General features: G+C 44.9%; 1 protein-coding gene across 2 annotated transcripts in view; it reads left to right on the plus strand.

Moving 5' to 3' along the window:
* roraa (RAR-related orphan receptor A, paralog a) overlaps positions 1-21,148 on the plus strand; it is a 147,077-nt gene that overhangs the window by 83,681 nt on the left and 42,248 nt on the right. For both annotated transcript variants that reach the window (XM_003967437.3, XM_029841303.1), the window contains exon 2: positions 10,858-10,887. In XM_003967437.3, the coding sequence (XP_003967486.1) occupies positions 10,858-10,887 (30 nt within the window). The remainder of the gene's footprint in view (positions 1-10,857; positions 10,888-21,148) is intronic.

Here is a 21,148-nt window from a genome sequence, read left to right on the forward strand (position 1 = left end):
GGTGATTTTGTGTACGTTGGAACGTATTTTCAGACAACGCCATGTCGTTGCTCACCACTGACTTCACCGTCAGAGATGAATAATATCTAAATGGGCAAAAGTGCTTTGTTTGCTGTACACTCTGACATTATTTGCTGTGGATTTGGCTTTTGCAGGCAAATATGCTCAAATGGATCTACAGCGCTACACTGCTTTACGTCGCTATTTTCTTTTCTTTTGAGTCAAAACATGCAGAAACAAGCTCACTCGAACTGATCGCTGTAGCTGTAGTTAACGCAGCATGTACTCCATTTTAAGCTGAATAATGTCAAACAGTTTTGCTGTCTTGCGGCTGATGCAGCAGTGCGCCACACACACTCGTTCTGTTCATCTAAGCAGGCAGTTAGCAAAGCTCAGCTGATTAATAAATAACCATGCCATGGTCGTGGATCAGTGCACCTCTAATGTGCTCAGACTCTCTGCCTTGTTCCTGTTGTGTCTATATTGCACTTGGCTCCGTAAACGTGGCGGAGGGGTGGGCTCCTTCCACCGTCTATCAGCATGTTTGTAGGGGCGTCTCAGCGTGTAGTCATCAAAGCCCGCTGTGGCATGGGCTTCGCTCATACTGCCATATTTGTCTCTCCACACGGCCAAATGCAATTGGATGTGAGCTTCCTGTAGCTTTCCCCCACCCCCAACTTCCCTCCCTCCCTGCATTCTCCGTCCCTTTGCCTGTGTAAATTATGTAAGTGACGGGAGTGGGGGGGGGGGCAGTTGCAGGGTTGCAGGCAGTGCGGAGTACTAACCTGCCTGGAATAGATGGAATGGGCTGCTCCACCCCGTCAGCTGCACTAAATGCATTTTTAACCGGGGTTTCCGCAGGAGTCTGGCTAGACGTGGTGAAGAGGGTTAGTGGGTTCGCCCCGCTGACTGCTCTGTAGTTAGGAGCTGACATCTTTAAATGTGCTGTCTGTGTAGCCATGCAGGGGAATTTCTCTCTCCAGTGCTCAGACATGGCTCTGGTTTCCAGGCCCGCTCATAAAATAACAATGGGAGAGCACTTTAAAACAGACGTCATGAGGGCCGTCAGCATCAAGGCAGGGCAGCTACGAAGACAGATGTTCTGTTATACAGTTTATTTTAATATGTAGTGTAGATTCTTGTGTTTACTTCAGATAATTTGCCATCGCAGGTCCGCCTGACCTGTGGAAGACAACGATTGTAAAACAGGTTTTCTTTCCCATGTGTTGTAACTTGACGCCCTTGAATCTGTCTCACCTCAATAGTCACTGTGCTGCGTGTCGATTGGACGCGTCATCTTTGTCTCTCATCAACGCTGTAAATTACTAAAAGTACGTGTGTCTCATCTGCTGGGCAGAAATCAATAGATGCTGTTCACGCCGGGCTGAGTTTGTCTGGCTTCTGAGGAATAATTAAAGAGCCAGTTCGGCGCGCACACTCGACCATGATGACTAATGCTGTTAAATGAACGCTTTTCTTACATAAATCAATAGTTCTCATTTTCTCTCTTCTTCCCCCCCCCCCCCCCCCCCCCCCCCTTATTTCACACCATCTCCCTTTTCCCAGCTCTTTTACTGCTCCTGTGTGTTTATCAAGGCAGGGGGAAAAAAAGAATCTCCTCTTCGCTTGTAGGTCAGTGTGTCACTGTGCCACGGCCATGATGCATTTGAAAATATCTGAGTGGAAACATGCAACCCCCCCCCACGCAATCACACATTCGTTTCAGTTGTTTCACAGAGATTTGATAGCATACTGTTGATATGGTAACAGTCTGTCTCTTTCTGTCTGTGCTCCTTATTAACTGCGTAGGCTGGAGACAACAAAATTATGTTTAGACTTCCTGTTGGAGACTCTCCCCTCCCTCCCCAACAACAGACAGGCGGCATAAATACGTGTGAAATAATGCATGCTTGTGAGAGAGCATCATGGACACCTTTCCACCATATTAGGTTTCCGTAATTGAATAAAACATGGGAGTGCTCTGAACATCCCCTCAGAGGGAAATGGCAGTCGCTAAAGCATAGAAGCCAACTCAATAAAGAACTGAAAATGAATAAGTGATGGGGAGCAAACGAAGTGTGCTATATGAGAACAAGGGAGTGATTTACTCTAAAACAATATTTGAAACAGCAGGTGAATGAGGAGTAATAATTGTGTTGTGAAAGGAGGGAATTTTTTTGAAGTGGTCGGCCTCTCAAGTGCCGTCGCAGAGCTTTGAGACACGTTATTTTAAGCAGTCCATTTTTGTAATCGGCGGAACGTAGACGTGATTCATATGCAAACATGACCAGAGAAATATCTCTGTCATCCCTATTTTTAGTTGCAGATGCTGCAGACACATGAGAAAGAGAGAGGATGGGGGGAAGAGGTATGCTGTAAAATATCTTGAAGGTCCTTGGCAGCTTTAGAAAAAGGCCTGGGAGGTTAGGAAACATCAAATCAATGCATTGTAATGTGAATTGACTGCTGACTTTGATCATCTGCCTTGGGAGTGCTTTAGCATTGAGTGCTGTCACACTGGCTGGGTTAAGCAAATATGGCACAGGCTGGGCTGGAGAGAGACGGCGAGGGAAGAGACAGGTTACGTCAGGAGTGAGAAAAGGAAGATATGAGACTCCTGACTATCATCAGAGAGTAATGGCCACATTAAAATTCAATGTCCGCTTGGTAAATGGCTCACCGTTATGCATAGTTAAATTGATTCCTAATTGCAGATAGTGAACATGCATTAATGATGTGAGGAGGTGTCTCACCCCCCTCCCCGTGCTGTTGTTTCACTTAGTGGTTTGAAAAAATATATATATATTCTAGGTGAGATTCAACTGTAGTGCTGGGCAGGCAGCTGATACCTCCACTCGGCTCTCTCCAAAATGATGGGTCAGCCGTGCTTAGTGTCAGAAGCTGCTGATATCTGAGCTTTGAAAGTGGAAATGCCCTTAAGCCGTCCTGCTATAATGGAGTGGCCAGTCTAATCTTGCCCTCTGTGAGTCAGAGCAAGCTTTTACCATAACACTCTGACCTTTGCTTTAGTGCTGTCCTGTCCAGATTACACTACACAGTGCACCTTTTATTATCTCCAACAGGATGCCTGCTTAAATAAAAAAGGAGGCCTCAAAAACTTTTAAAATACTAGACAGTGAGAAAATTGGTAGGATGGTACATGCATACATATATAGAAGGAGTGCTGGGACCAGCAGGGAGAAAGGAGACATTCTTGAGTCAAGCCAGAGCAAAACCTCCTGTCACTATATGAAAAGAATAGCAAGACGACCCATAGGTATTGGGCTGCTAGGTGCATCTCCTAACAAGCTGACTGTTCAAAGGCTTTTTAGTGCTCTAGAGAACATGAAAGGCATGTTTAAAAATTTAAAAGCCCGATCTGTTCCAGTGCTATGGAGCGGCAGAGGGAAGCAGATTTTTACGTCGCCATAATTCCCTAGTTGCTTGCTTTGTAAATTAATTAAGATGTTTATGACAGCTGCTTGCACCTAATGGAATGCTTATAGACTATGCTATTAATTATTACTGCTGGCCCGAGCTGCAAGCTTTCGATCTGCTAAGAATGTATGGTTGTGATTGTATGGACAGACTATTACTCAACACCGGACTTTGTTGAATTGATCTATTTCTTTTAAACGCGTGTGGTGTGTGTCTGGTCGCTTACATCAACGGATGCATAACATCTTGTTATGTGGACTGAAAGCTTGTCCGGGGTGGGGGGGAACATTCCACAGGGCCTCCTCTGGCCCCACAAGGAAGGTTAAACTTACCTTCCGCATTGTGATGTTGATCAGATATCCGTAAAAATAATGAAATCCCCGTCCTGTCTGTCCTGTCTGTAACCTGGATCGGCCATAGGATGTGTTATGTCACTGCACCTTCTGGTCAGATGCCCCCTCCCTTGTGATGAGGGGCTGCAGGGAATGTTTTCTTCCTGTTTGATAAGGCAACAGTCCTTCCTGTTACCTTTTCTAGTTGTTTGTGCAGGCCAATTGTGTGGCAGACTGTTGCTGACCCCCTGAGCCTGGAGGAAGTTCAGCAGTGGCCTCGGAGTGGGAGTTTTCATGTTTTTAGCAAAAACGCATAAACAATTCAACTCCTGTTTCCATGAGTGTGCAAGTGCAAGTATGACTAATTATAGTCCCTCTTTCATATGACTTCACCACAAGTTCTTCCTCTGACATTGTTATGCAATGGTATAATAATAACCATATCGGCAGCAGGAAGCTTTGGAGCAGAAAGATACAGTAGGCAGATTCATAAGAGTATTTGTCCCGATTTGTTATGGTGAAAGGACACTCTGAGTCCACTTTTGACACTCATATACGCCCTGTTGAAGGAAGATTAACGTGACTGCTTTCAGGAGTCTTGCATTTCAATGCGGCTTACGCAACTTTTGCATAGTATTTTACTGGTTCCTTTTTAATTCACAAGATTTACGCAAATGAGTGCTTTTTCCTTCTTGCTGCTGTATCTGAACCTTGCGAGAGGTATTATCATAAAGGCTCATTATCATATACTGCACATTGGCTAGAGGACCCAGTAGGAGTTTTTCAACTCCTGCGGGTCTGAACGAGTCTTTGCCAATTATTGTGGATGATTTATTGACGAAGAGATAGAATAGAGTGTGTATATATATATATATATATATATATATATATATATATATATATATATATAAATCAAACCCTCCTGATTAAATCTCCAAAGTTTTATCCGTCCCTGTACTGTTGCAGATATTTAGTAGCAGAGGATTCTCCTCTGGCTAAAGAATATCAACAGAGTATCTCTGGGGCATCGGGTTACCAGGCAGTTGGACAAATAACACAAGTCATTCTGCTGATTGCACCGCGTGAGGCAGGTTTGCACTCTTCTGTCCTCACAGATGGGAGGCATTGCGCCTCTGCTCTGCGGAGCTTTATCCTGTGTTATCCTCCGATTACATTTACATAGAGAATGTAAATGGGAGGGAGAAGCCGACGAACTGGAGCGCACTCCACCTGCGCCACAAGAGGCAGCGTGTGAAATGTATTCAGTCTTTCATCAACCTCTTTATCTGCAACGGATTAGTTATCCTCGAGTGTAAAGTCCTCTGTTGTGTTAGCTTTGAAAAAGGAAGAGGAAACTGTGATCTGTGTTCTATTAATCATAGTCCAGCTCCAATGCTGTCCCAATATCACACATGTGTGTAATTACAGAGTATTTGTGCTTTAAGCATGGCTCTGTTGCCTGGAAATGGAAGAGTGGCTCTTCTGATGAACTCCTCGCTAATAGGACTACCTTTGATCTGCATGGAGCATGGAGGGCTTACAGAACTCACAGGTTTTAATTATGAAATACATGAAAAATAGATGCTGCACTAAGTGCAGACCATGACTGCAGTGAATCGCAGCAGCTTGATAATCTGCCTTTACTTTTCCTTCCTTTTTGCTTTCCAGTGCCTGGCAACACCTCCAGCCTCCGTCAGTCTATTGCTGCGCAATGCTGTGGGTAGGCAAATAAGACAGGTCTGTGATATTAATTAGTGGGTTGACAGACATATAATTCATCTCAGAGGAAGTTTTCATTACATGGGAGGCTTCAGAGGGGCAGTTTGGCTTATTGGCAAGTGCTAAGACCAGACCTGATGGGGTTGCAGCTCCTTCCCTTTTGAGCAATTAGAGCCAAGTCCTTATCAGCAGAGCCACGAGTCCACTGTTGTGGGACCTTGACTTCCAACACACACACACAATGATCCTTCCCCACAGACCCTTGTTCATTAGACAAGTGCCTGCTCTAGTAAAATGAGTCTAAATGAGTGATGGTAATGAAAGGGTTCCAATATGTGCCTGAGTCAGCATTTTGAAGGGATGATATTAGCCGTTGTTAGATTGTCATCAGTCTAACACACACATGGTGATTATACCAGCAATTTTGAGTAGATGGTAAACTGAGAGACGGACAGATGTGACAACTCTGGCTTCCCAACTCTGCCTTCTTACGGCTACTTTATTGTTGTACTTGCTGCTATAAAACGCAGTGAGTTTAGAGATGAATACTGACCAACACTTCTGCAATGTAGGGACACACCACCGTAGTTTCCTGAAGTAAATGGCCTATGAATCATCTGTCGGAAACACACATGCAAGCAGACATGCAGAAGAAAACGCAAAAGGAACACAAACAATTTCATGCACAGTGAGGTTTCGAGATTTTATCTAATGCAACGGTTTTGAATATTCAAGCTCTCCTGAATATGCAGGACCAAGTGGGCACAGCTCTGTCGAGAGTAATACTCTTCTGATGTGTTTTTGTAAAAGTACGTGTGGATCAGAAGCTTTAGGTAATTATAACCCCTTTTTAGATTTCAACCTGAGCGTTGCAATTACAATGTTTTCTGAAGAGGAATCTGCAGTCTCTGTATGGAAACGATGTTGCTTTTTATGTAATTATGCACTTTAAGGCAACACTTCAAGCCCAGCGACATGTATGACATACTGGTGTAGGTCGGCAGCAGTAAAATAAGCCAGCGTGGTCTGCTCGCTGCGTTTTGTCTTAATGATGATGGGCTTTAGGTTTCCAGTAAACTGCTGTAAAGATGAAAACGGGCAGTGTAGCGAGCACGCAGAGGCCTGTCCGTGCTCCTGGCCTCGTTGACCAGCGCTCAGGGCCTTCCTGCATCCGTTCAGGCCCTTCGGGACCAGCTCACGCTCAGAGGAGAATCTCTGCGTAATACTACTGAAGCTGGGATCAGAGCCATCCTGGTGAACTGCATTAAACCGCACAAGAAAACAACTATGGAGTCGTATTTCCTGCTGTTTTGCTTTACATGTTTACTGGGTTTTTTGTCTGTAAATCTGACCACATGCCAAATAAACACCAAGCACAGTGGGACCGCGTAAATAATAAATATTAGTAGACTAACATGAGCTGCAATTATCACAGCGGTTTATGTCAGGTTTCCGTTTTAGGCGTCGGATCATTAAAGATCCCGAATAGGTGAGCCCGTCTTCCCAATAAGGTAAGACAAGAGGGAGGGCAATAAAAATAATAGATGTTATCGCAGCATTCCCTGTGGTACAATTAAAATTTCGGCGGAGTTTTCAATCTGCCTCCAAGCCATGCCTGCTGTTTCTCGGCCCTCCTGGGCCACGTCGATTCCTCTGTCGCAATGTATAATTCACGAGCCACGAAACAGCGCTCAGGACTCACCTGGAGACTGGCGGGCCCAGCAATGCAGAACTGCGCGGGGCGGGGAAACTCTGTACATAAAACCCGAGCGACATTCGTAAGGGGCAAGGTGACTGACTGGAAGTCAGCTGGGACTCCTGTGATCTTCCCCTCATAACAGACCTTCTCTGCGGGGATCTCTCAGGTCCTTGTCTTTCTCAGTGTGGCGTGTATGCTTTTAATTTTTTCTGCCCTTTCTCCTTTTGTCTTCTGAAAGACAGTTGTGGTGTCCTCTAAAACTAATTTGGATGTATATCTTCTATTTGCAGACAATTCCATAGCGATGCATCAGATAACCTGTGGAGTCTCGAAGTGGTTGCTTTTAGTTAAAGCCAATTAGAAATGACCAGAAATAACAGTGCCTGGAGACAGAGAAGTCATTTTTCTCTTGAGCGTCCCCAGAGAGTTGGCCTCTCCGTGGATTAGTGTTTTAGTATATTAGGGGGCAGATGATTAGAATCATTGTGCTTTTTTAATCATTTAATTTTTTGCACATATAGTTTATAACTGTATAATAGCTAATAAGGCTAAGTGTGTCACTGCGAAGGGGGAGATTGTTTAAATGACTTTGTGTATGAAACTTGGCCTTCACAAAGGCGTCCATACTTAGAACCTTGATGTAAACGTGTCTTTAAATCTTAAATCTACAGCCCTTTCCTTGAGGTAATTTATACAATAAAGGCATAAATTTCCAAGGCAAACAAACAAAACTATTAGCCTTCCTAACTTTCAATATCTCTCTCCATGAGAGCAACACAGCGAATCACAGTTGGATGTGTTTCATGCAAAATTGAGAATCCCTTTGGAGCTTGGTGATGGTATATGAGAGAAACATGCTCATTGTTTCTAATTCCTTCCTCTTGATAATGTTGTTGCAATCTTTTAGTGGGATGTGTCAGAAGATGGACTGCTAAACGTGTCTGCATCTGTCTTTCTTAAGATGGCCACGGCTTCCTCATTAGCAAAGGAACCGCAGGTGAATCCTGCCTTTGTCATCTGTTGCCAACACTGAGACAACCCAACCTTCCCGTTGTTGTTTGGTTAATTTGTTACCAAAGCACGGCATGGTAACAATGGCCTAGAAAGGCTGGAATTCCAGTAGGTGTCCATCCCATCCTATGCTGAGCCCACTCCAGGTCTACTGCATCCTGGTCTGCTACTCCGGCTGTGTCCTTGTGTGCGGCAGGCATGCAGCGGTGGCGTGTGGAGCGGCTGGCGGGGAAGCGAGCCTCGCTGTCTCCCCAGACTGAACAGTGAATGAGGATAAGTGAGGAGCGCCAGTCAATGAATCAAGCAGCAGGAAGGGAGCAGCCAGGGGGGGAGTGTGACGTCCCCACGGGAGAGGCCTCGCATTAGGAACTTCCTCGTCTGTGTGTTTCTGGCACAGGTTAAATGGATCGCTCCCATTAGCGCGTTGAGAGGACAGCTCCATTATATGAAGGAGACTGTAACTTTGAATGTCACGGTGCAACAACCTCAGAGCGCGGCTCGTCTCCCAGGGAGGCAGGGTGACAATAACCATCCATGATAATCATTCCCTGTCAAGCTTTAAGGAACCTGAAATTATGACGTACAGCCCGCCGCGTGTCTCAGACTTCATTACAGCACTGTCACTTTGAGTCGCTTGTGATGGCGCAGTGCTCCGCAGCCGGCTGTAGCGCTGTGGCTGCCAAACTCCAGACTCACACTGCTCCTGTTTAAGTGGCATGTTTACAGGATGTGCACCCCCCACCACCACCCTCCACCTTCTGTGCAGATAGATGTGGTAGAGGTTAACCTCCAGTCGCCTGCACAGTGTCTGTCTTCCTCTGTCGTGTAGGCCGGGTCTCACGAGAACATGTGCTGCATTGTTTACCGATGCAAGGGATACCGTATCTGATCAAAGGCCGTGTGCTGACAACTGTTCCTCCTTCAGCTGTGAAAAAACGGTAATGTTGCAATATCCTGCAGATGACGGGCTTTAAAGCTGAAAGCAGACTGTCTTTCACAAGCGGCGGTCCACATGTTGTGTTTGGAGCGTTTTTTTGATCAAGGAGAGCTTCACCTCCACGCCGACCTCTGAACCTGCCACCCAGTGAAGAAGACGTGAGCTGGCAGCCATTGCCAACATCAGTGCCCAGAGCCAACTCCTTCTTCCTCACTGCGTGACTCAGTCATTGGCTTCGTGGCCCCCGTCTCCTTGCCACCTCCAATCACAGGGCTCTGAATGACACACAGGGAGGAAGTGGGCCCACTGACCAGCCCCCCTCCGATTCCTCTAACCTGCATAGCAACAGGCCAAATGAGCCTTTGCTGTAAATAACATAATGGAGATAGTTTTTAATGATTTAGTGGTCATTGTATCAATCTGAGATGCAGAATCATATCATTCATGTGTACTGAAATATAATTGTTTGAACCTATTAAAGTTACATGTTTCCCTTTTTTTGGAAAGTTGAGGTTTCAATGATTTATTCAGGATCTGGAATCCATTTAAAAGCAACTGCCGCTGTCGCTCCAGGTGTTTTCCATCAGGTTGCATGCAAAGAATTACCTGATGTGAAAAGCAGATAACCATCTGTTACAGTCTTCAGCTTGTAAAGAAAATTTTCTGTCTCACATTTTCATATTTATAACAATAACAATTTAAAAAAATGTACAGAAAAGTGAAATTTTTTATCACGCTGGCCAGAGCAGAAGCTTTTGGCCCTGAGCAGGGCAACAATTTTAGACTCTTTTGCAGATTTTCTCTCTTTTGGCTGAGTAGATTTGACTAATGTGTTTCTGGGTGTATGTCTATAGGGGGCTGAAGGGCTTATTTGTTTTCCCCCTGATTGCTCTTTGACTTGTTCCCTTAAAACATGTCGGAAACATTGTTATCTCGACATTTTTTACCAAGCTATTGAATCCTGTCAGCTGTGCTGACCCCGAATTTGAAACCCAAGCAGTAGAAAAATTAGCCATTGCTTCCGCATGACAAGTGGGATCTATTAGTGTACCATCGCCCTGCATGAGCATCCGGCTGGCCGACGGGTACGGTGGCTGACTGTGCGCCCGACCACGTCAGGCTCCTGGGGCACTGGAGCAACGCTGCGGTCGGGAGCAGGAGCAGCAGCACAGATCAAAGTGGTTCATTCCACGAGCCGACACCCACAGGGGCAAAATGAGTAGAGGTGGTCTGTCCCCGCCTCGGCCAGGCCTCACTCACACAGCCCAGTCTGAGAGCCGCTTGCAAATGTGACTGTTGATTCGTGCTAATTTTTATTTTACCGGTAATTGAGCGATAGAACCAAATGAATTATACTCATTTCTGTGGTTTCACTTTCACACGTTTACTTTTACTGCTAAAGTATGTGCACAGATTACATTGTAGCATGCACATTCAGAGCTTTCATTAAAATTCCTTTGTATTTAGTTTTTTAACAAAGCACAAATGTATTAACATTGATGTCCAAATGCCCTCGTCCTGCCCATGGGTCACAGCATTAGTCATCGGTTCAGGCTCAACCACCACAGCTGCCCAACACATTAGAATTAGCAGCCATTGGCAAGGTTGCAGGTCAGACAGCGACCTGGACATCAGTGACCTTGGACTATGCCATGCAGCACATGTTACATACTGTATGTGTATGTAATCTTTATAAAAACATACTTTCTCTCTCTCCACAGGTATCTCAGTAACAAAGAAGACACATACCTGTGAGTACATGCTTTTTTATTCTGTTGTGTTTGTTTAATTCAACAACACTGTGCATAATATCATGTATATCTAAGATTCCAGACATTAAGTGGACCTAAGAACAGATCATCTTGTTGTTTCTGTTTGCACTAAAGTGCCATCAATGACTATATAAATGCATCGTCATCATTATTCAATACATTTAATTGTATTGGAGACAGTATTAGAATATAAATTGGAAGTTATGCAGCTGTATAGCTGATGAACCTACACAGTTGAAGCATGCACTGTGGTGAAGCACCGCTCTCTTCTGCAAGACTCTGCAACTGAACACGGATGTGGTGCCGTGTTGTGGTTTGTGACCTCTGAGGCTCCATTAACTACACACAGTTTACACTGTACAGCCTAAATCGCTAAAATTGAAAGATCCGACTATGCAATGTGACATGTCTCGTCCAACACGCCTTTGTGCACTTTGACAGTACGCAGACGTTGCCTTTTCCGACCGCTGCCTTTTCAGTTTTACTGCGCTCATGAAGAATTGATGAAGAGGAAAACCTGTAGAAATCAATAATTTCCAGCAGATTTGTACTGTATTTTGACACATCTGAAGTGCAATCAAAAAGGCATGTTAAAAGGTTTTTTGTGTTTTGTACTAGTGTGTCTGCCCGCATGCGTTCATAGCCTACTGTGTGGAGAGAAAAAAAAACCTACCCCTGAAGGCTATCCTTTCATTTTGATCAGTCTGATGAAATTTGTGGAGGGGGACGGCCAGAGGGCTTTTCTGTTTCTGAGCGGTCGGAGAAGCTGCGCTTCAGACTATAAAATCCCGGCTTTCTTACATCAGACAGGAGGGCAGAGGATACAGGAGTCTACGGCAGACAGCTCTACCTCTTCCAAACAGCCCTGTCAAAACAATTGCGTGATGTATGCTAAGCTATTTACCTGTACCCAGGCGACGGCATGCCTCCTTTTGTGTCTGCTTGTTCATATTTGCGAGAACTTCAAGGTGGAAGAGAAATGCTCACCCACCATCCACCCTCCATCTTAATTAGTGCAGCACTAAGCACCTCTACACCGGAAGGGGGCTCAAATCAAAGAGCATGATTTAAGAGTCTTAGGTTCAAAGCCCTGGGCAACGAGTGGACTACACTGTCTCATTTCAGTGAGAAATATTCAAATCTTGTCCATACGAGAAAATCAAAGTATAGCCCCTTAACAAGTGGTTGATTGCCGTGCCTGGCAGACAGGAAGAGGGTGTACAACCATGTCAAAGCTGTGTGCACAGGAAGATGTTCAAGGGCCAGTTAATGGTCATTGAAAATCTGGAGGGAGGGCCTTTTTCCCCCCAGCCTGCTGGTTTAATAATGAGGGAGATCAGGGCGCCCTGCATGGTTAGCGTGCGGATCTATTCCTGTTTTAAGGGCTGAAACATTTAAAAGTGTCTGCGTGTGTGTGTTCAGAAGGTCTTCCCGGTCCAACCCGGGCCGCAGGGATGGGCCGCGCCTCCGACTAATTCCCCACTCTGCCTGAGTGATCAAACTGCTGGAAGCTCCCTGCCATGTCTGTCCCCTCATCAATATAAATTACAGGGGCAGCTGTTCCCTGGCACACCGTTCTCCACTCCTCTCCACTCCTCTCCTCTTCCACCCCCCCTCCCTTCACCCACCTGACTGGACTAATCATTGAGCCATCAGGAGGTGAAGAATTCTAAATGAAAACAGATCCTTGTGTCTCGTGCCTGCGCCAATGACGACACCTCTCGTTTCTATTTTAGCTATTATAAGGACTCATAGTTCCACTGTCTGCCTGCACGCCCCCATGCCCCATCTCCCCGTCCTTTTTGTAGCTAAGGGGCTGCCCCACGCCAACTCGTTCTGCTAAAGCTGTTTTTCTCAGCAAGAATTCAGCTGTGGTTTTCCTGTACATTTCTCCAACCGTTTCATGCATGCTCTGTTATCTTGAATTTGAGTAGCATTTGGCAGCACTTTAAAAGTAGCTGCTTCAAAAAGGCCTGACAGGACCTATGGACAGGCCCTACATCACTTCCCCTTTCAAATCTCAAATTTGGAGCACGATTTAGAGACATTATAAGTGGAAAACCATGCAAAGACTTTATGTAATTGAAGCATATAAGATGACAAAGATAGTGTTTGGTAACCAGGGTAACCAGAGTAAAACAACCTAAAATAATACCATGAATAGTTACGGACCACATTACACAGCAGCAAAACCGGATATTGTGATCATTTTGAGCATGCACAAATATATAAATATGATCATTTTCTGGCAATGTCGAATATTACACAGGTTAAAATGGCTTTCTTCTCACTTTGTGCCCATATGTGCAACAGACATCCAGACAAGACATATGACTCAGACTACAGAAATAATAAATGTAATAAATGACAATGTCGAGTCAATAAATGTGTCAACCGGATGAATATTGCCAGTGTGAAATAAATGTGTATGCTAACAGGAATAAACCAACTGAATAAGGTTATAAAGGGACGCTTGGAAGGTAGTATATCATTGTCTGGAATGGACCCATCCAGGGTCCATTTTTGCTTGACACACCCCATGTTAGTTTTTGTGCCTATGCAACATTGAATGCTGGGAGAACACACTTTTTATTTTATTCATCTTATTATGACTTACTTTAATTTGGAGGCATGAGCACACACATACCCCCCCCCCCCCCCACACACACACACACACACACCCCTCTGTGTGTGGAGCGGAGGATCAGATAATGCTGCTGGTTTACTGAATTAGACATCTCACCTCTAATCTAACATTGGCCGTTTGCTGTTCTGTTACAAATAGCACACGCACGTACCTCCAACCAGGATGTTCAACAAAACAGATCTCCTGTTTACATCTCTCTCTCTCTCTCCATGCTTTTTGTGCTTTTCATAGCTCGGTTTGCCACTATGAGAAAACGCCATCCGTAATTTGAGTTAATATAACTCTATTTGATTTTGCCTTGTAAGTGTTTATCATATGTAAAATATCAGTGTGTGCATTAGGATAGCATGAGTAAGCAGCAGCTCAAACGCTTCTGAAAAATAGGAAATGGGACGGATAAGGAATTCTCCCACAGCCCCAATATTTCCACACTGAATTTATCTCAATTCTGGTGACAGACTCCTTACACTGATTGAGAAACATGGCTTTGCCGTAGCGTCTCCATTTGTTTGCGAGCCACTTGTATTGAGTTTCTCCCATCAGGAGATCCGCACTCAGACACCAGTCAGCCAATCAGCTCCTAAGGAGCCAGATGATTTAGGTTTGTCTACGCCGGCACAGAATAACTGTGAAATTAGTCATCAGTCATTGAGACTCCTTTAAAGTTATAAAGCCCGAGATGATAGATTTCACAGCTTTACTCCTCTGAAATCTTTCTCAAATATGAATCTGGTGTACGTTTGGAAAAATACACCAATCGTGTTATTAATTTCATTAATTGTCTGTGTGTAAATGCGCGATGGTGACAAGTCTTTCTTCTCCGAGGAACACGGCAGATCCCGCTCTGATTTACGAGTTCTGTCATAATCCTGTTGAGTAATTTTCAGTTAATCAAAGATGAGTTTTATGGTTCTTAATAGGACTGTACTTTGCCAATTTAGGAGAATAATATGTCCCAGTTGCTGTCTAATTTTGCTTGGCAACAGGCGCACTCCTGTGGAATCGCCCGGGGCCGCACGAGTTGTCTCTGCATAGCTGAGTGTTGCACGCTCAGTGGCCGTTTGAAGGTATTTCATCACATTGTTGCCTTGATTCAGCTCTGCTGGGATTTGTTAGTTGCACTCATGTGGGAAGTGCATCCAGTACATTGTTAAGCTATGGCTGATAATGAAGATCAGCCAGCCAGAGTCCCCTGAGCAACACGGAGAGAGACAGCCGAGCACAGACGGAGTGGAGCGCACACAGGCGCCGAGGCACCAGCAGCACAAAGCATACAGCACCAAAATGTGCCGTATTAGAGTACACAAAATACAGTAAGCACATAAAGTACATTATATTATTATTTAATGGCTTACACTCTGTGCTTCTTGCTAAATATTATTACAAGCTTGTAAAAGTGGGATTATTCTGTCTAAGTATTATTTGAGTTACATTGCCATCATTTAATCTTGTTGCCTTTTCTTTCTTGTTTCCCTTTAAATTGCAATTGTCAGTGCAGGGCCCCACTAAGAGCAGCCTTTCTGTGGAAGGTTATTTGTTTCCCAGCATGCTACTGGAACTCATTGTTTTTCCCTCCTCCCAAACCAACATTGAACACCTAAATTGACAAAGTCTTTTTCTCCCTCTGTACTAGTTATGTTTCATCTTACTCTATTTGTTTGTGCCAGAAAAAAGGGAGCATTTTCTTTAAGGGCAGTTTGGTTTAATCTATAATAGATGGCTATTTTTTTTTTTTTCTGAAATAGGTCAGTGTAATCACAACAGTGAGGGATGGACAGTCACTGTAAAAGGGAAATCAATAGAGCTATCTATTTGTCGTAAACCAGGCCAGCGTGATTTTTCTCCATTTTTCCTCTGCTGCCGTACTTCTTCCAATCCAACACAATATGCCAGGGCCTCAGTTTTTCACTGAAAGCTTCTTGTCTGCCATTTTGTAAAATTAATGGCCTTTGTACGCGCACTTTCTTTGCATACATTTCTGTGGGGAAGGACGCTTCTTTTTATCTCCTCCTGGGGGCCCAGAGTGTTTTATAAGGAGAAAAGTGGTGAGGGGAACCATAGGGGTGCATGGCAGCCTTTTTTTGTGTGTGTGGGGGGGTGCTCTGCTTTTGTTGGCCCTTAATCTTGTTCTTCTCTTGATGCCAGCCCTTTCAGAGAATTTCGAGCTGGAGCGAAGAGAGGCTATGTCAGCTTTTCCTCACCCCCTTCTCTTTTTTTGTGTCTCACCCACAACTGAAAGGTTCTGTCTTGAAGTGTTTCAACCACAAAACAAGAGTAAGTGACATGTGACAAGGACACAATGCTTGGATGGGCCAGCCAGCGTAAGTGGCCCCATCTGCCGTGGGTGATTTCTCTTCTCCAGGCTGTCCGCCACCTCAGGTGAGGGGGGTTGGGACGGGGATCAGGGACGGGAGGCAGCGCTGAGACGAAGGCATCTGCCAGGCGAAGCGGTTGGCATGGCCGGGAAGTCACGGCCAGGTCCCCCACCCCCCCCCACCCCTCGCCCACCGCAGCACACTGACTGCCAGCCTTTGCACAAGAGCGGGTTATCCATCACTCTTCAGGTTCCCGATGCCTCGTCACTTTCCCATGGCGTACACGCATTCAGCACAGGACAAAAGTGTCAGCGTGTAATGAAAGGTTTGATTCATGGAGGGTGACAGAGGCGGAGGTCATGGAGCTCCTCCAGATATGATCCTGACTGATGCTGATGGGCCAGTTTGAAGATGGGTGCCATAATTAAATGTCCTTGTGCCATCACCAAGTTCCTCAGTTGTAGCAAGTGTCCTCTTGTGCTCAGCGTCCACATCTCTGAGGTCAGGGCAGAATAATAGCGTGCAGTACAGCTTTTACAGCCATGGAGAGCATTCATATATGCAGTTTCAGATCTTTTTTTTTCCTTTTTGGGATGAGCTTTGTAGTATTTGAAGACTGCATCATTTTAAGGTGTGTGGTGGTATTGCCATAACGCCTAACTGTGATTTCTTCATGACTCTCCGATGTTCAAGACAAATTATACTCAGCAGCAGCAGCAGCGTCAAAAAAAGAAACTATTGTGAGACATGTTCTGTTCTGGGGTTCTACAGATATGGAATTTCTGATGTAATACCGTGCATGAATAAAGGCGGGTAGAATTAACATATATAATTCAATTCCTGAATTATTCAGGAGAATGTTGTTGAATAAACCATGCAACGAGTAAAATGTCCCCCATAATAAAATCCTTTGGAAGTTTCCAACGAGCACCATTTCAAAATCAATGCTGCTAATCACAGAAACACAAACATACTGTGTTTAAAGTTAATTCTGAAAGTCTGTACAGGGGATGAGTTTCAACAAATAATGCAAATCTCGGAAACTTGAAAACAAAGTTGCACCCGTGGAAAAGAAAGCAGGAGCGCTCACAAAAGCCGCCGGTGACATCCCGCGCTGACATTTGTGCTGATCGCATTTTGAGCATTTTGTTGAATCTGCTTTATTAGAGGAATGCTGTTTTCCCCCCTCTTTGCTATTAATTTGTGTTTCTGTGGGGGTGCGGCGCGAGAACAGAGAGACGCGGTTAACCCATTGTGAAGTTTGCCGTCATCATTAAGATTCTGCGGATAACAGGCGTGCGGATTTCTACTGCTCAGCATTATGGGATCTCAGACATCAAAGGCGGCTTTATATTCTACTGTGTCTGCATCAGGGTGAAGGGAAAGGGAAAAACAAGAACCGAGAGAGACGCAGTCAGGAAAATAAAGCCGAGGGAAGAGCGAACACGTATGTGTATTAGTCAGGTGATGTGAGCCCCTGTGATTTTGTGGTTACTGTCGAAGACAGTCGTTGCCACGTGGTTAGTCTCTTGCTAAATTGGCGCCTCTAAGTGTTACACTTCGTGGAACCAGCGTGGCTGACTGTCGGTTAGTTCGTCATTTCTCACCGTGGCCAATAAAGAAAAGATCTCTGAATGGAATTTGAATGTATCTGTTTACTCTGATTATTTCCCCCTCTCTTCTATGTCAGCCTATAATTTCTCATAACCTCCTTACTGCGCGTAATCAGTCCAAAGCTGCTGTCGATATTCTTTACTGCACCTATCTTGTTACACTATTTCAGCTTTTACAGCTGTATTTCAATGAATTCCACTTAATTCAGATTACGCTCTCTTTCGGCGTGGCGCCATTTTTTTTTTTACCACATCAGAATGAGCAGTTTTGCACTGAGAGCGTTGAACATAGTGGAGAGAGAAATGTGCTGTTCTCCAGTATTGTGCTGGATTACAGAATCAAGGTCGACTCACAAGACACAGAGCAGCATTATCCCTTAATCCTGTGTTTTGGTTTCAAATAGCCTTTTTACACCTAATCTTCGCAAGTAAAATGACAAACATGAATACTGAGGTAGGTATTTAAATGTGCATTACCTGCAATGTTAAGGTCAAAGGCTTACACTGACTTAAAGTGGCTCTGTATTTTATGAAAGAACTGATCATCAAGTGTTTGCCACTTATTTGTTGCAGCCGCATTACAGTCGGCTCGAGTCTTATGATTGAATTCCCTGGGGCTTTTCAGATAACTTTTTACCCAATCTGAGTCCTTTTTCAATGCTTTTCTTCTTGTTTCCTGCTGTACGGTCATATTTGAATGAAGATACTATTCCATGATTTAATGCTGTGTATGTAAGAGAGTTACTCATGTCAAAGAGCAAATACAAAAAAAAACTCTCCAAGTTAGTGTCTCCCCTTGACCGGGCTGGTCTCAGTCCTCTTGTCAGGCTCTTTTGTGGCAAATCTGGAGGAAACTTTAAGGTGCTGTGAAAGACTAAAAGTGGGCCAGCTGCCGCTGCCTCCTGTTGACCTACCTTGTTCAGAGGGTCCAGGTACAGACTGATGACAGGACTCCTCCTCAGCGGACCGCATTACTAATGTGTGAGGGTGCAGGAGGAGCACGCCTAGTGATGAATCACTCCCCCGCACCCATGGCATCCTCATAAGTCAAGAGTAAAAGTGTTGAGGGTGCACTCGGTAAAAGAGCTCCTTCGTCCTGTCCACCATAAACTCCACACAGACCTGGTAGAGGGGAAGGGGAGGAAACTAACACATCACAGATAGCCCGAAGAGCTTCCTCAATCGCAAGGAGCCCAGAGTCCCTTCAGTGGAGCACTCATGCGTATCAGGTATAAACCTCAATCACCTTTTCACAGTATTCCTGGACTCTGACACAAGAACAGCTTGTGTATGTACTTATTACATTTTAAGCTCTAAAGTATTAATTCTAGTAGCAAAGTGAGGACATTTTGGATGGTCTTCACAACCTCAAAAGACTGTTTGAGGGTTAAGGCATGACTTTAAGGTTGAGGTTAGTGTGAGGGTTGGGGGTAAAGTTGGGATGGTTAGGGTCAATGTGTGTTGCCATCCATACAGTCAGTATAGTTAAACACTAAGCGGCAGGAAAAATCAACTTGACTCAGTTGCTGCCTTTAAAATCGATGCCACCACATGGAAAGTAGCGTCGCTGGTGCACGTCTATACCGCTGTGTGTTTGTTGTCTTCTAGCCTCCTCCAGCCAGGAGGTTAACTATTTTAGTTTACACGCCTGCCTCCCCTACGGCTCATGTCGGGCTTTATTGGTGATGCTGGGGGAGTGTGGAAGTTTGACGCCAGGTAATACATCACGCACTCCGGGGGGTCTCCCTGGTATGCTCCTCAATAATGAAGTTCATTCGTTAACTTCTCCCTCAAAGGCCAAGTTCCCCTGCTGCCCTTTTCAAACAGGCACTGCGACTCTTACCAGAGTCACCCCACCGATAGCAAAAAAAACACATCATCATGCTTTTCCCTTTGACAGGCGCGGTGGTTGCTTTTGCAGGGCATGAAGAATAAGCAGGTCCATTACCAATCCCTCATGCCTGGTTATAGCTATAATTATCACATGGAAAATGACCTGCTCTGTTTGCTTTGCCATGGAGAGGCTGTATCTTCCTAATCACCTCCTCCTTCTCCCTCATGTCGTCCTCATGGCGCAGAGATGGAGGTGGTGTTGGGGGGAGTCTTGCCAGTTCATTAGAATTCACAGGGTTCCACCTCCCTGCCTAGCCAGGCTAAGCCTCTCACACAGGCTGCAATGTCTGCGATAATCTCCTCTCCTCGTTCCTTCCTTCCCTCTCCATCCTCCTATCCCTTTCCTTTCTCTTCCCAATGGCAGCCTTGCACAAAAGCGATGCAGCGCAATTCATCAGGAAATCTGATTTCTATTGATCCATTGAAAACCTGCTTGGGGAGACGTGTGCTATAGCCCTCCATTGGTTCAAATGATCTGCTTTCTCTATTTCATCTTTTAGAACTGAATAAACTGACATTTATATGATGTCCAGCAGCCTTTTGGAAAATTCCTGTTGTTGTTCATGAGTTTAGCAATCAATTAAGTAACCGCATCTAAATGTTCCGATGGCTAAACAGTTTTTGAAGTGCCCAGAGAAAGAAGGGAATGGCCTCGCAATCCACTTCTCAAGTGGAGAAATAACGGCAACAATCGGATCGCCGCTACCTGAAAGCCGCCAAAGGCATTTGATTCCTCTACTGAAGCATTGTGCACATATCAGATTGTGTACAGCCTCTTGGTACTGCCGTAGCTACAAGAGGTCATTCCATGACCGCATAAAAGATCCTGGTCACCTGCAACTGTACAGTTACCTTTCTGAAACGTGATTGAATCGAATTGGAAATACCGCAGCGTCTTATTTTTGGGTTTGTGCCGGAGCATTTAAATGTACCTCTATAAATAACCGTGGGAGCAAAACAAAAGGCTATAGCCTTGTCAACCATCCACCATAAGTGTTGCGTTGTTGATTCTGATTACATGACAGCTGACAGGTGTACACTTCACCTGTGTAGGAATGATATGCTTTCATTTCTCTTCCTTTTGACCCTGCTTTTCTATAAATATTGTTCTTGTATCTACGGGTGTTGAGTGACAGACAGAGAGAGAAGAGTGCTGAGCTGGCCCCAGGGCTGCCGTGCACGCGAGGATCAAGGGCAGAGCCACTAACACACAGTCATCTTAAAACCGTCACAATTGTAAAAAGCTTGACTCTCATTTACAGTTGCCACACTGACAGACGGGACGCATTGTTCAGTTCGATGAAAATTCCCTAAACTAATGAAATCAGCTTGAATCCTTCAGTTATTATACCACAACACTTTTGCATCGGCGAGTATGTTTATAGACCCTCACTCTGCTTATTTAAACTTGTCTTAAAGTGCCACCCTCCACACTCAGGACATAACCCAATAATGTCCTCTATTTTCAGTGGAATAGATATTCCCCTTGTTGTCTGTGTGATTTATTGAAGTCTTCCCACAAGTGGAAGCCCCCAGGAAATTGCCTGAAATGGCCCTAAATTGGTTTATGATTGTGCGGTGTGGGCCGCTGCTGTTGTGGCTCTAATATTATGCCCTGCACACCTTGGCATCTGCTTTAAATTGATCTGTATTGTTTTCCATGAAGTGGCTGCTGGAGCTTTAATTCTGCCAGGGCTACAGGCTGGCGAGGCTGCACCGCACCCCCGCGTGAGCCTCAAAACAACAGAGCATAACTGTTGGTGATGAGGATG

This window comes from Takifugu rubripes, chromosome 9 (genome assembly GCF_901000725.2).
Source record: "Takifugu rubripes chromosome 9, fTakRub1.2, whole genome shotgun sequence".
Taxonomy (NCBI): domain Eukaryota; kingdom Metazoa; phylum Chordata; class Actinopteri; order Tetraodontiformes; family Tetraodontidae; genus Takifugu; species Takifugu rubripes.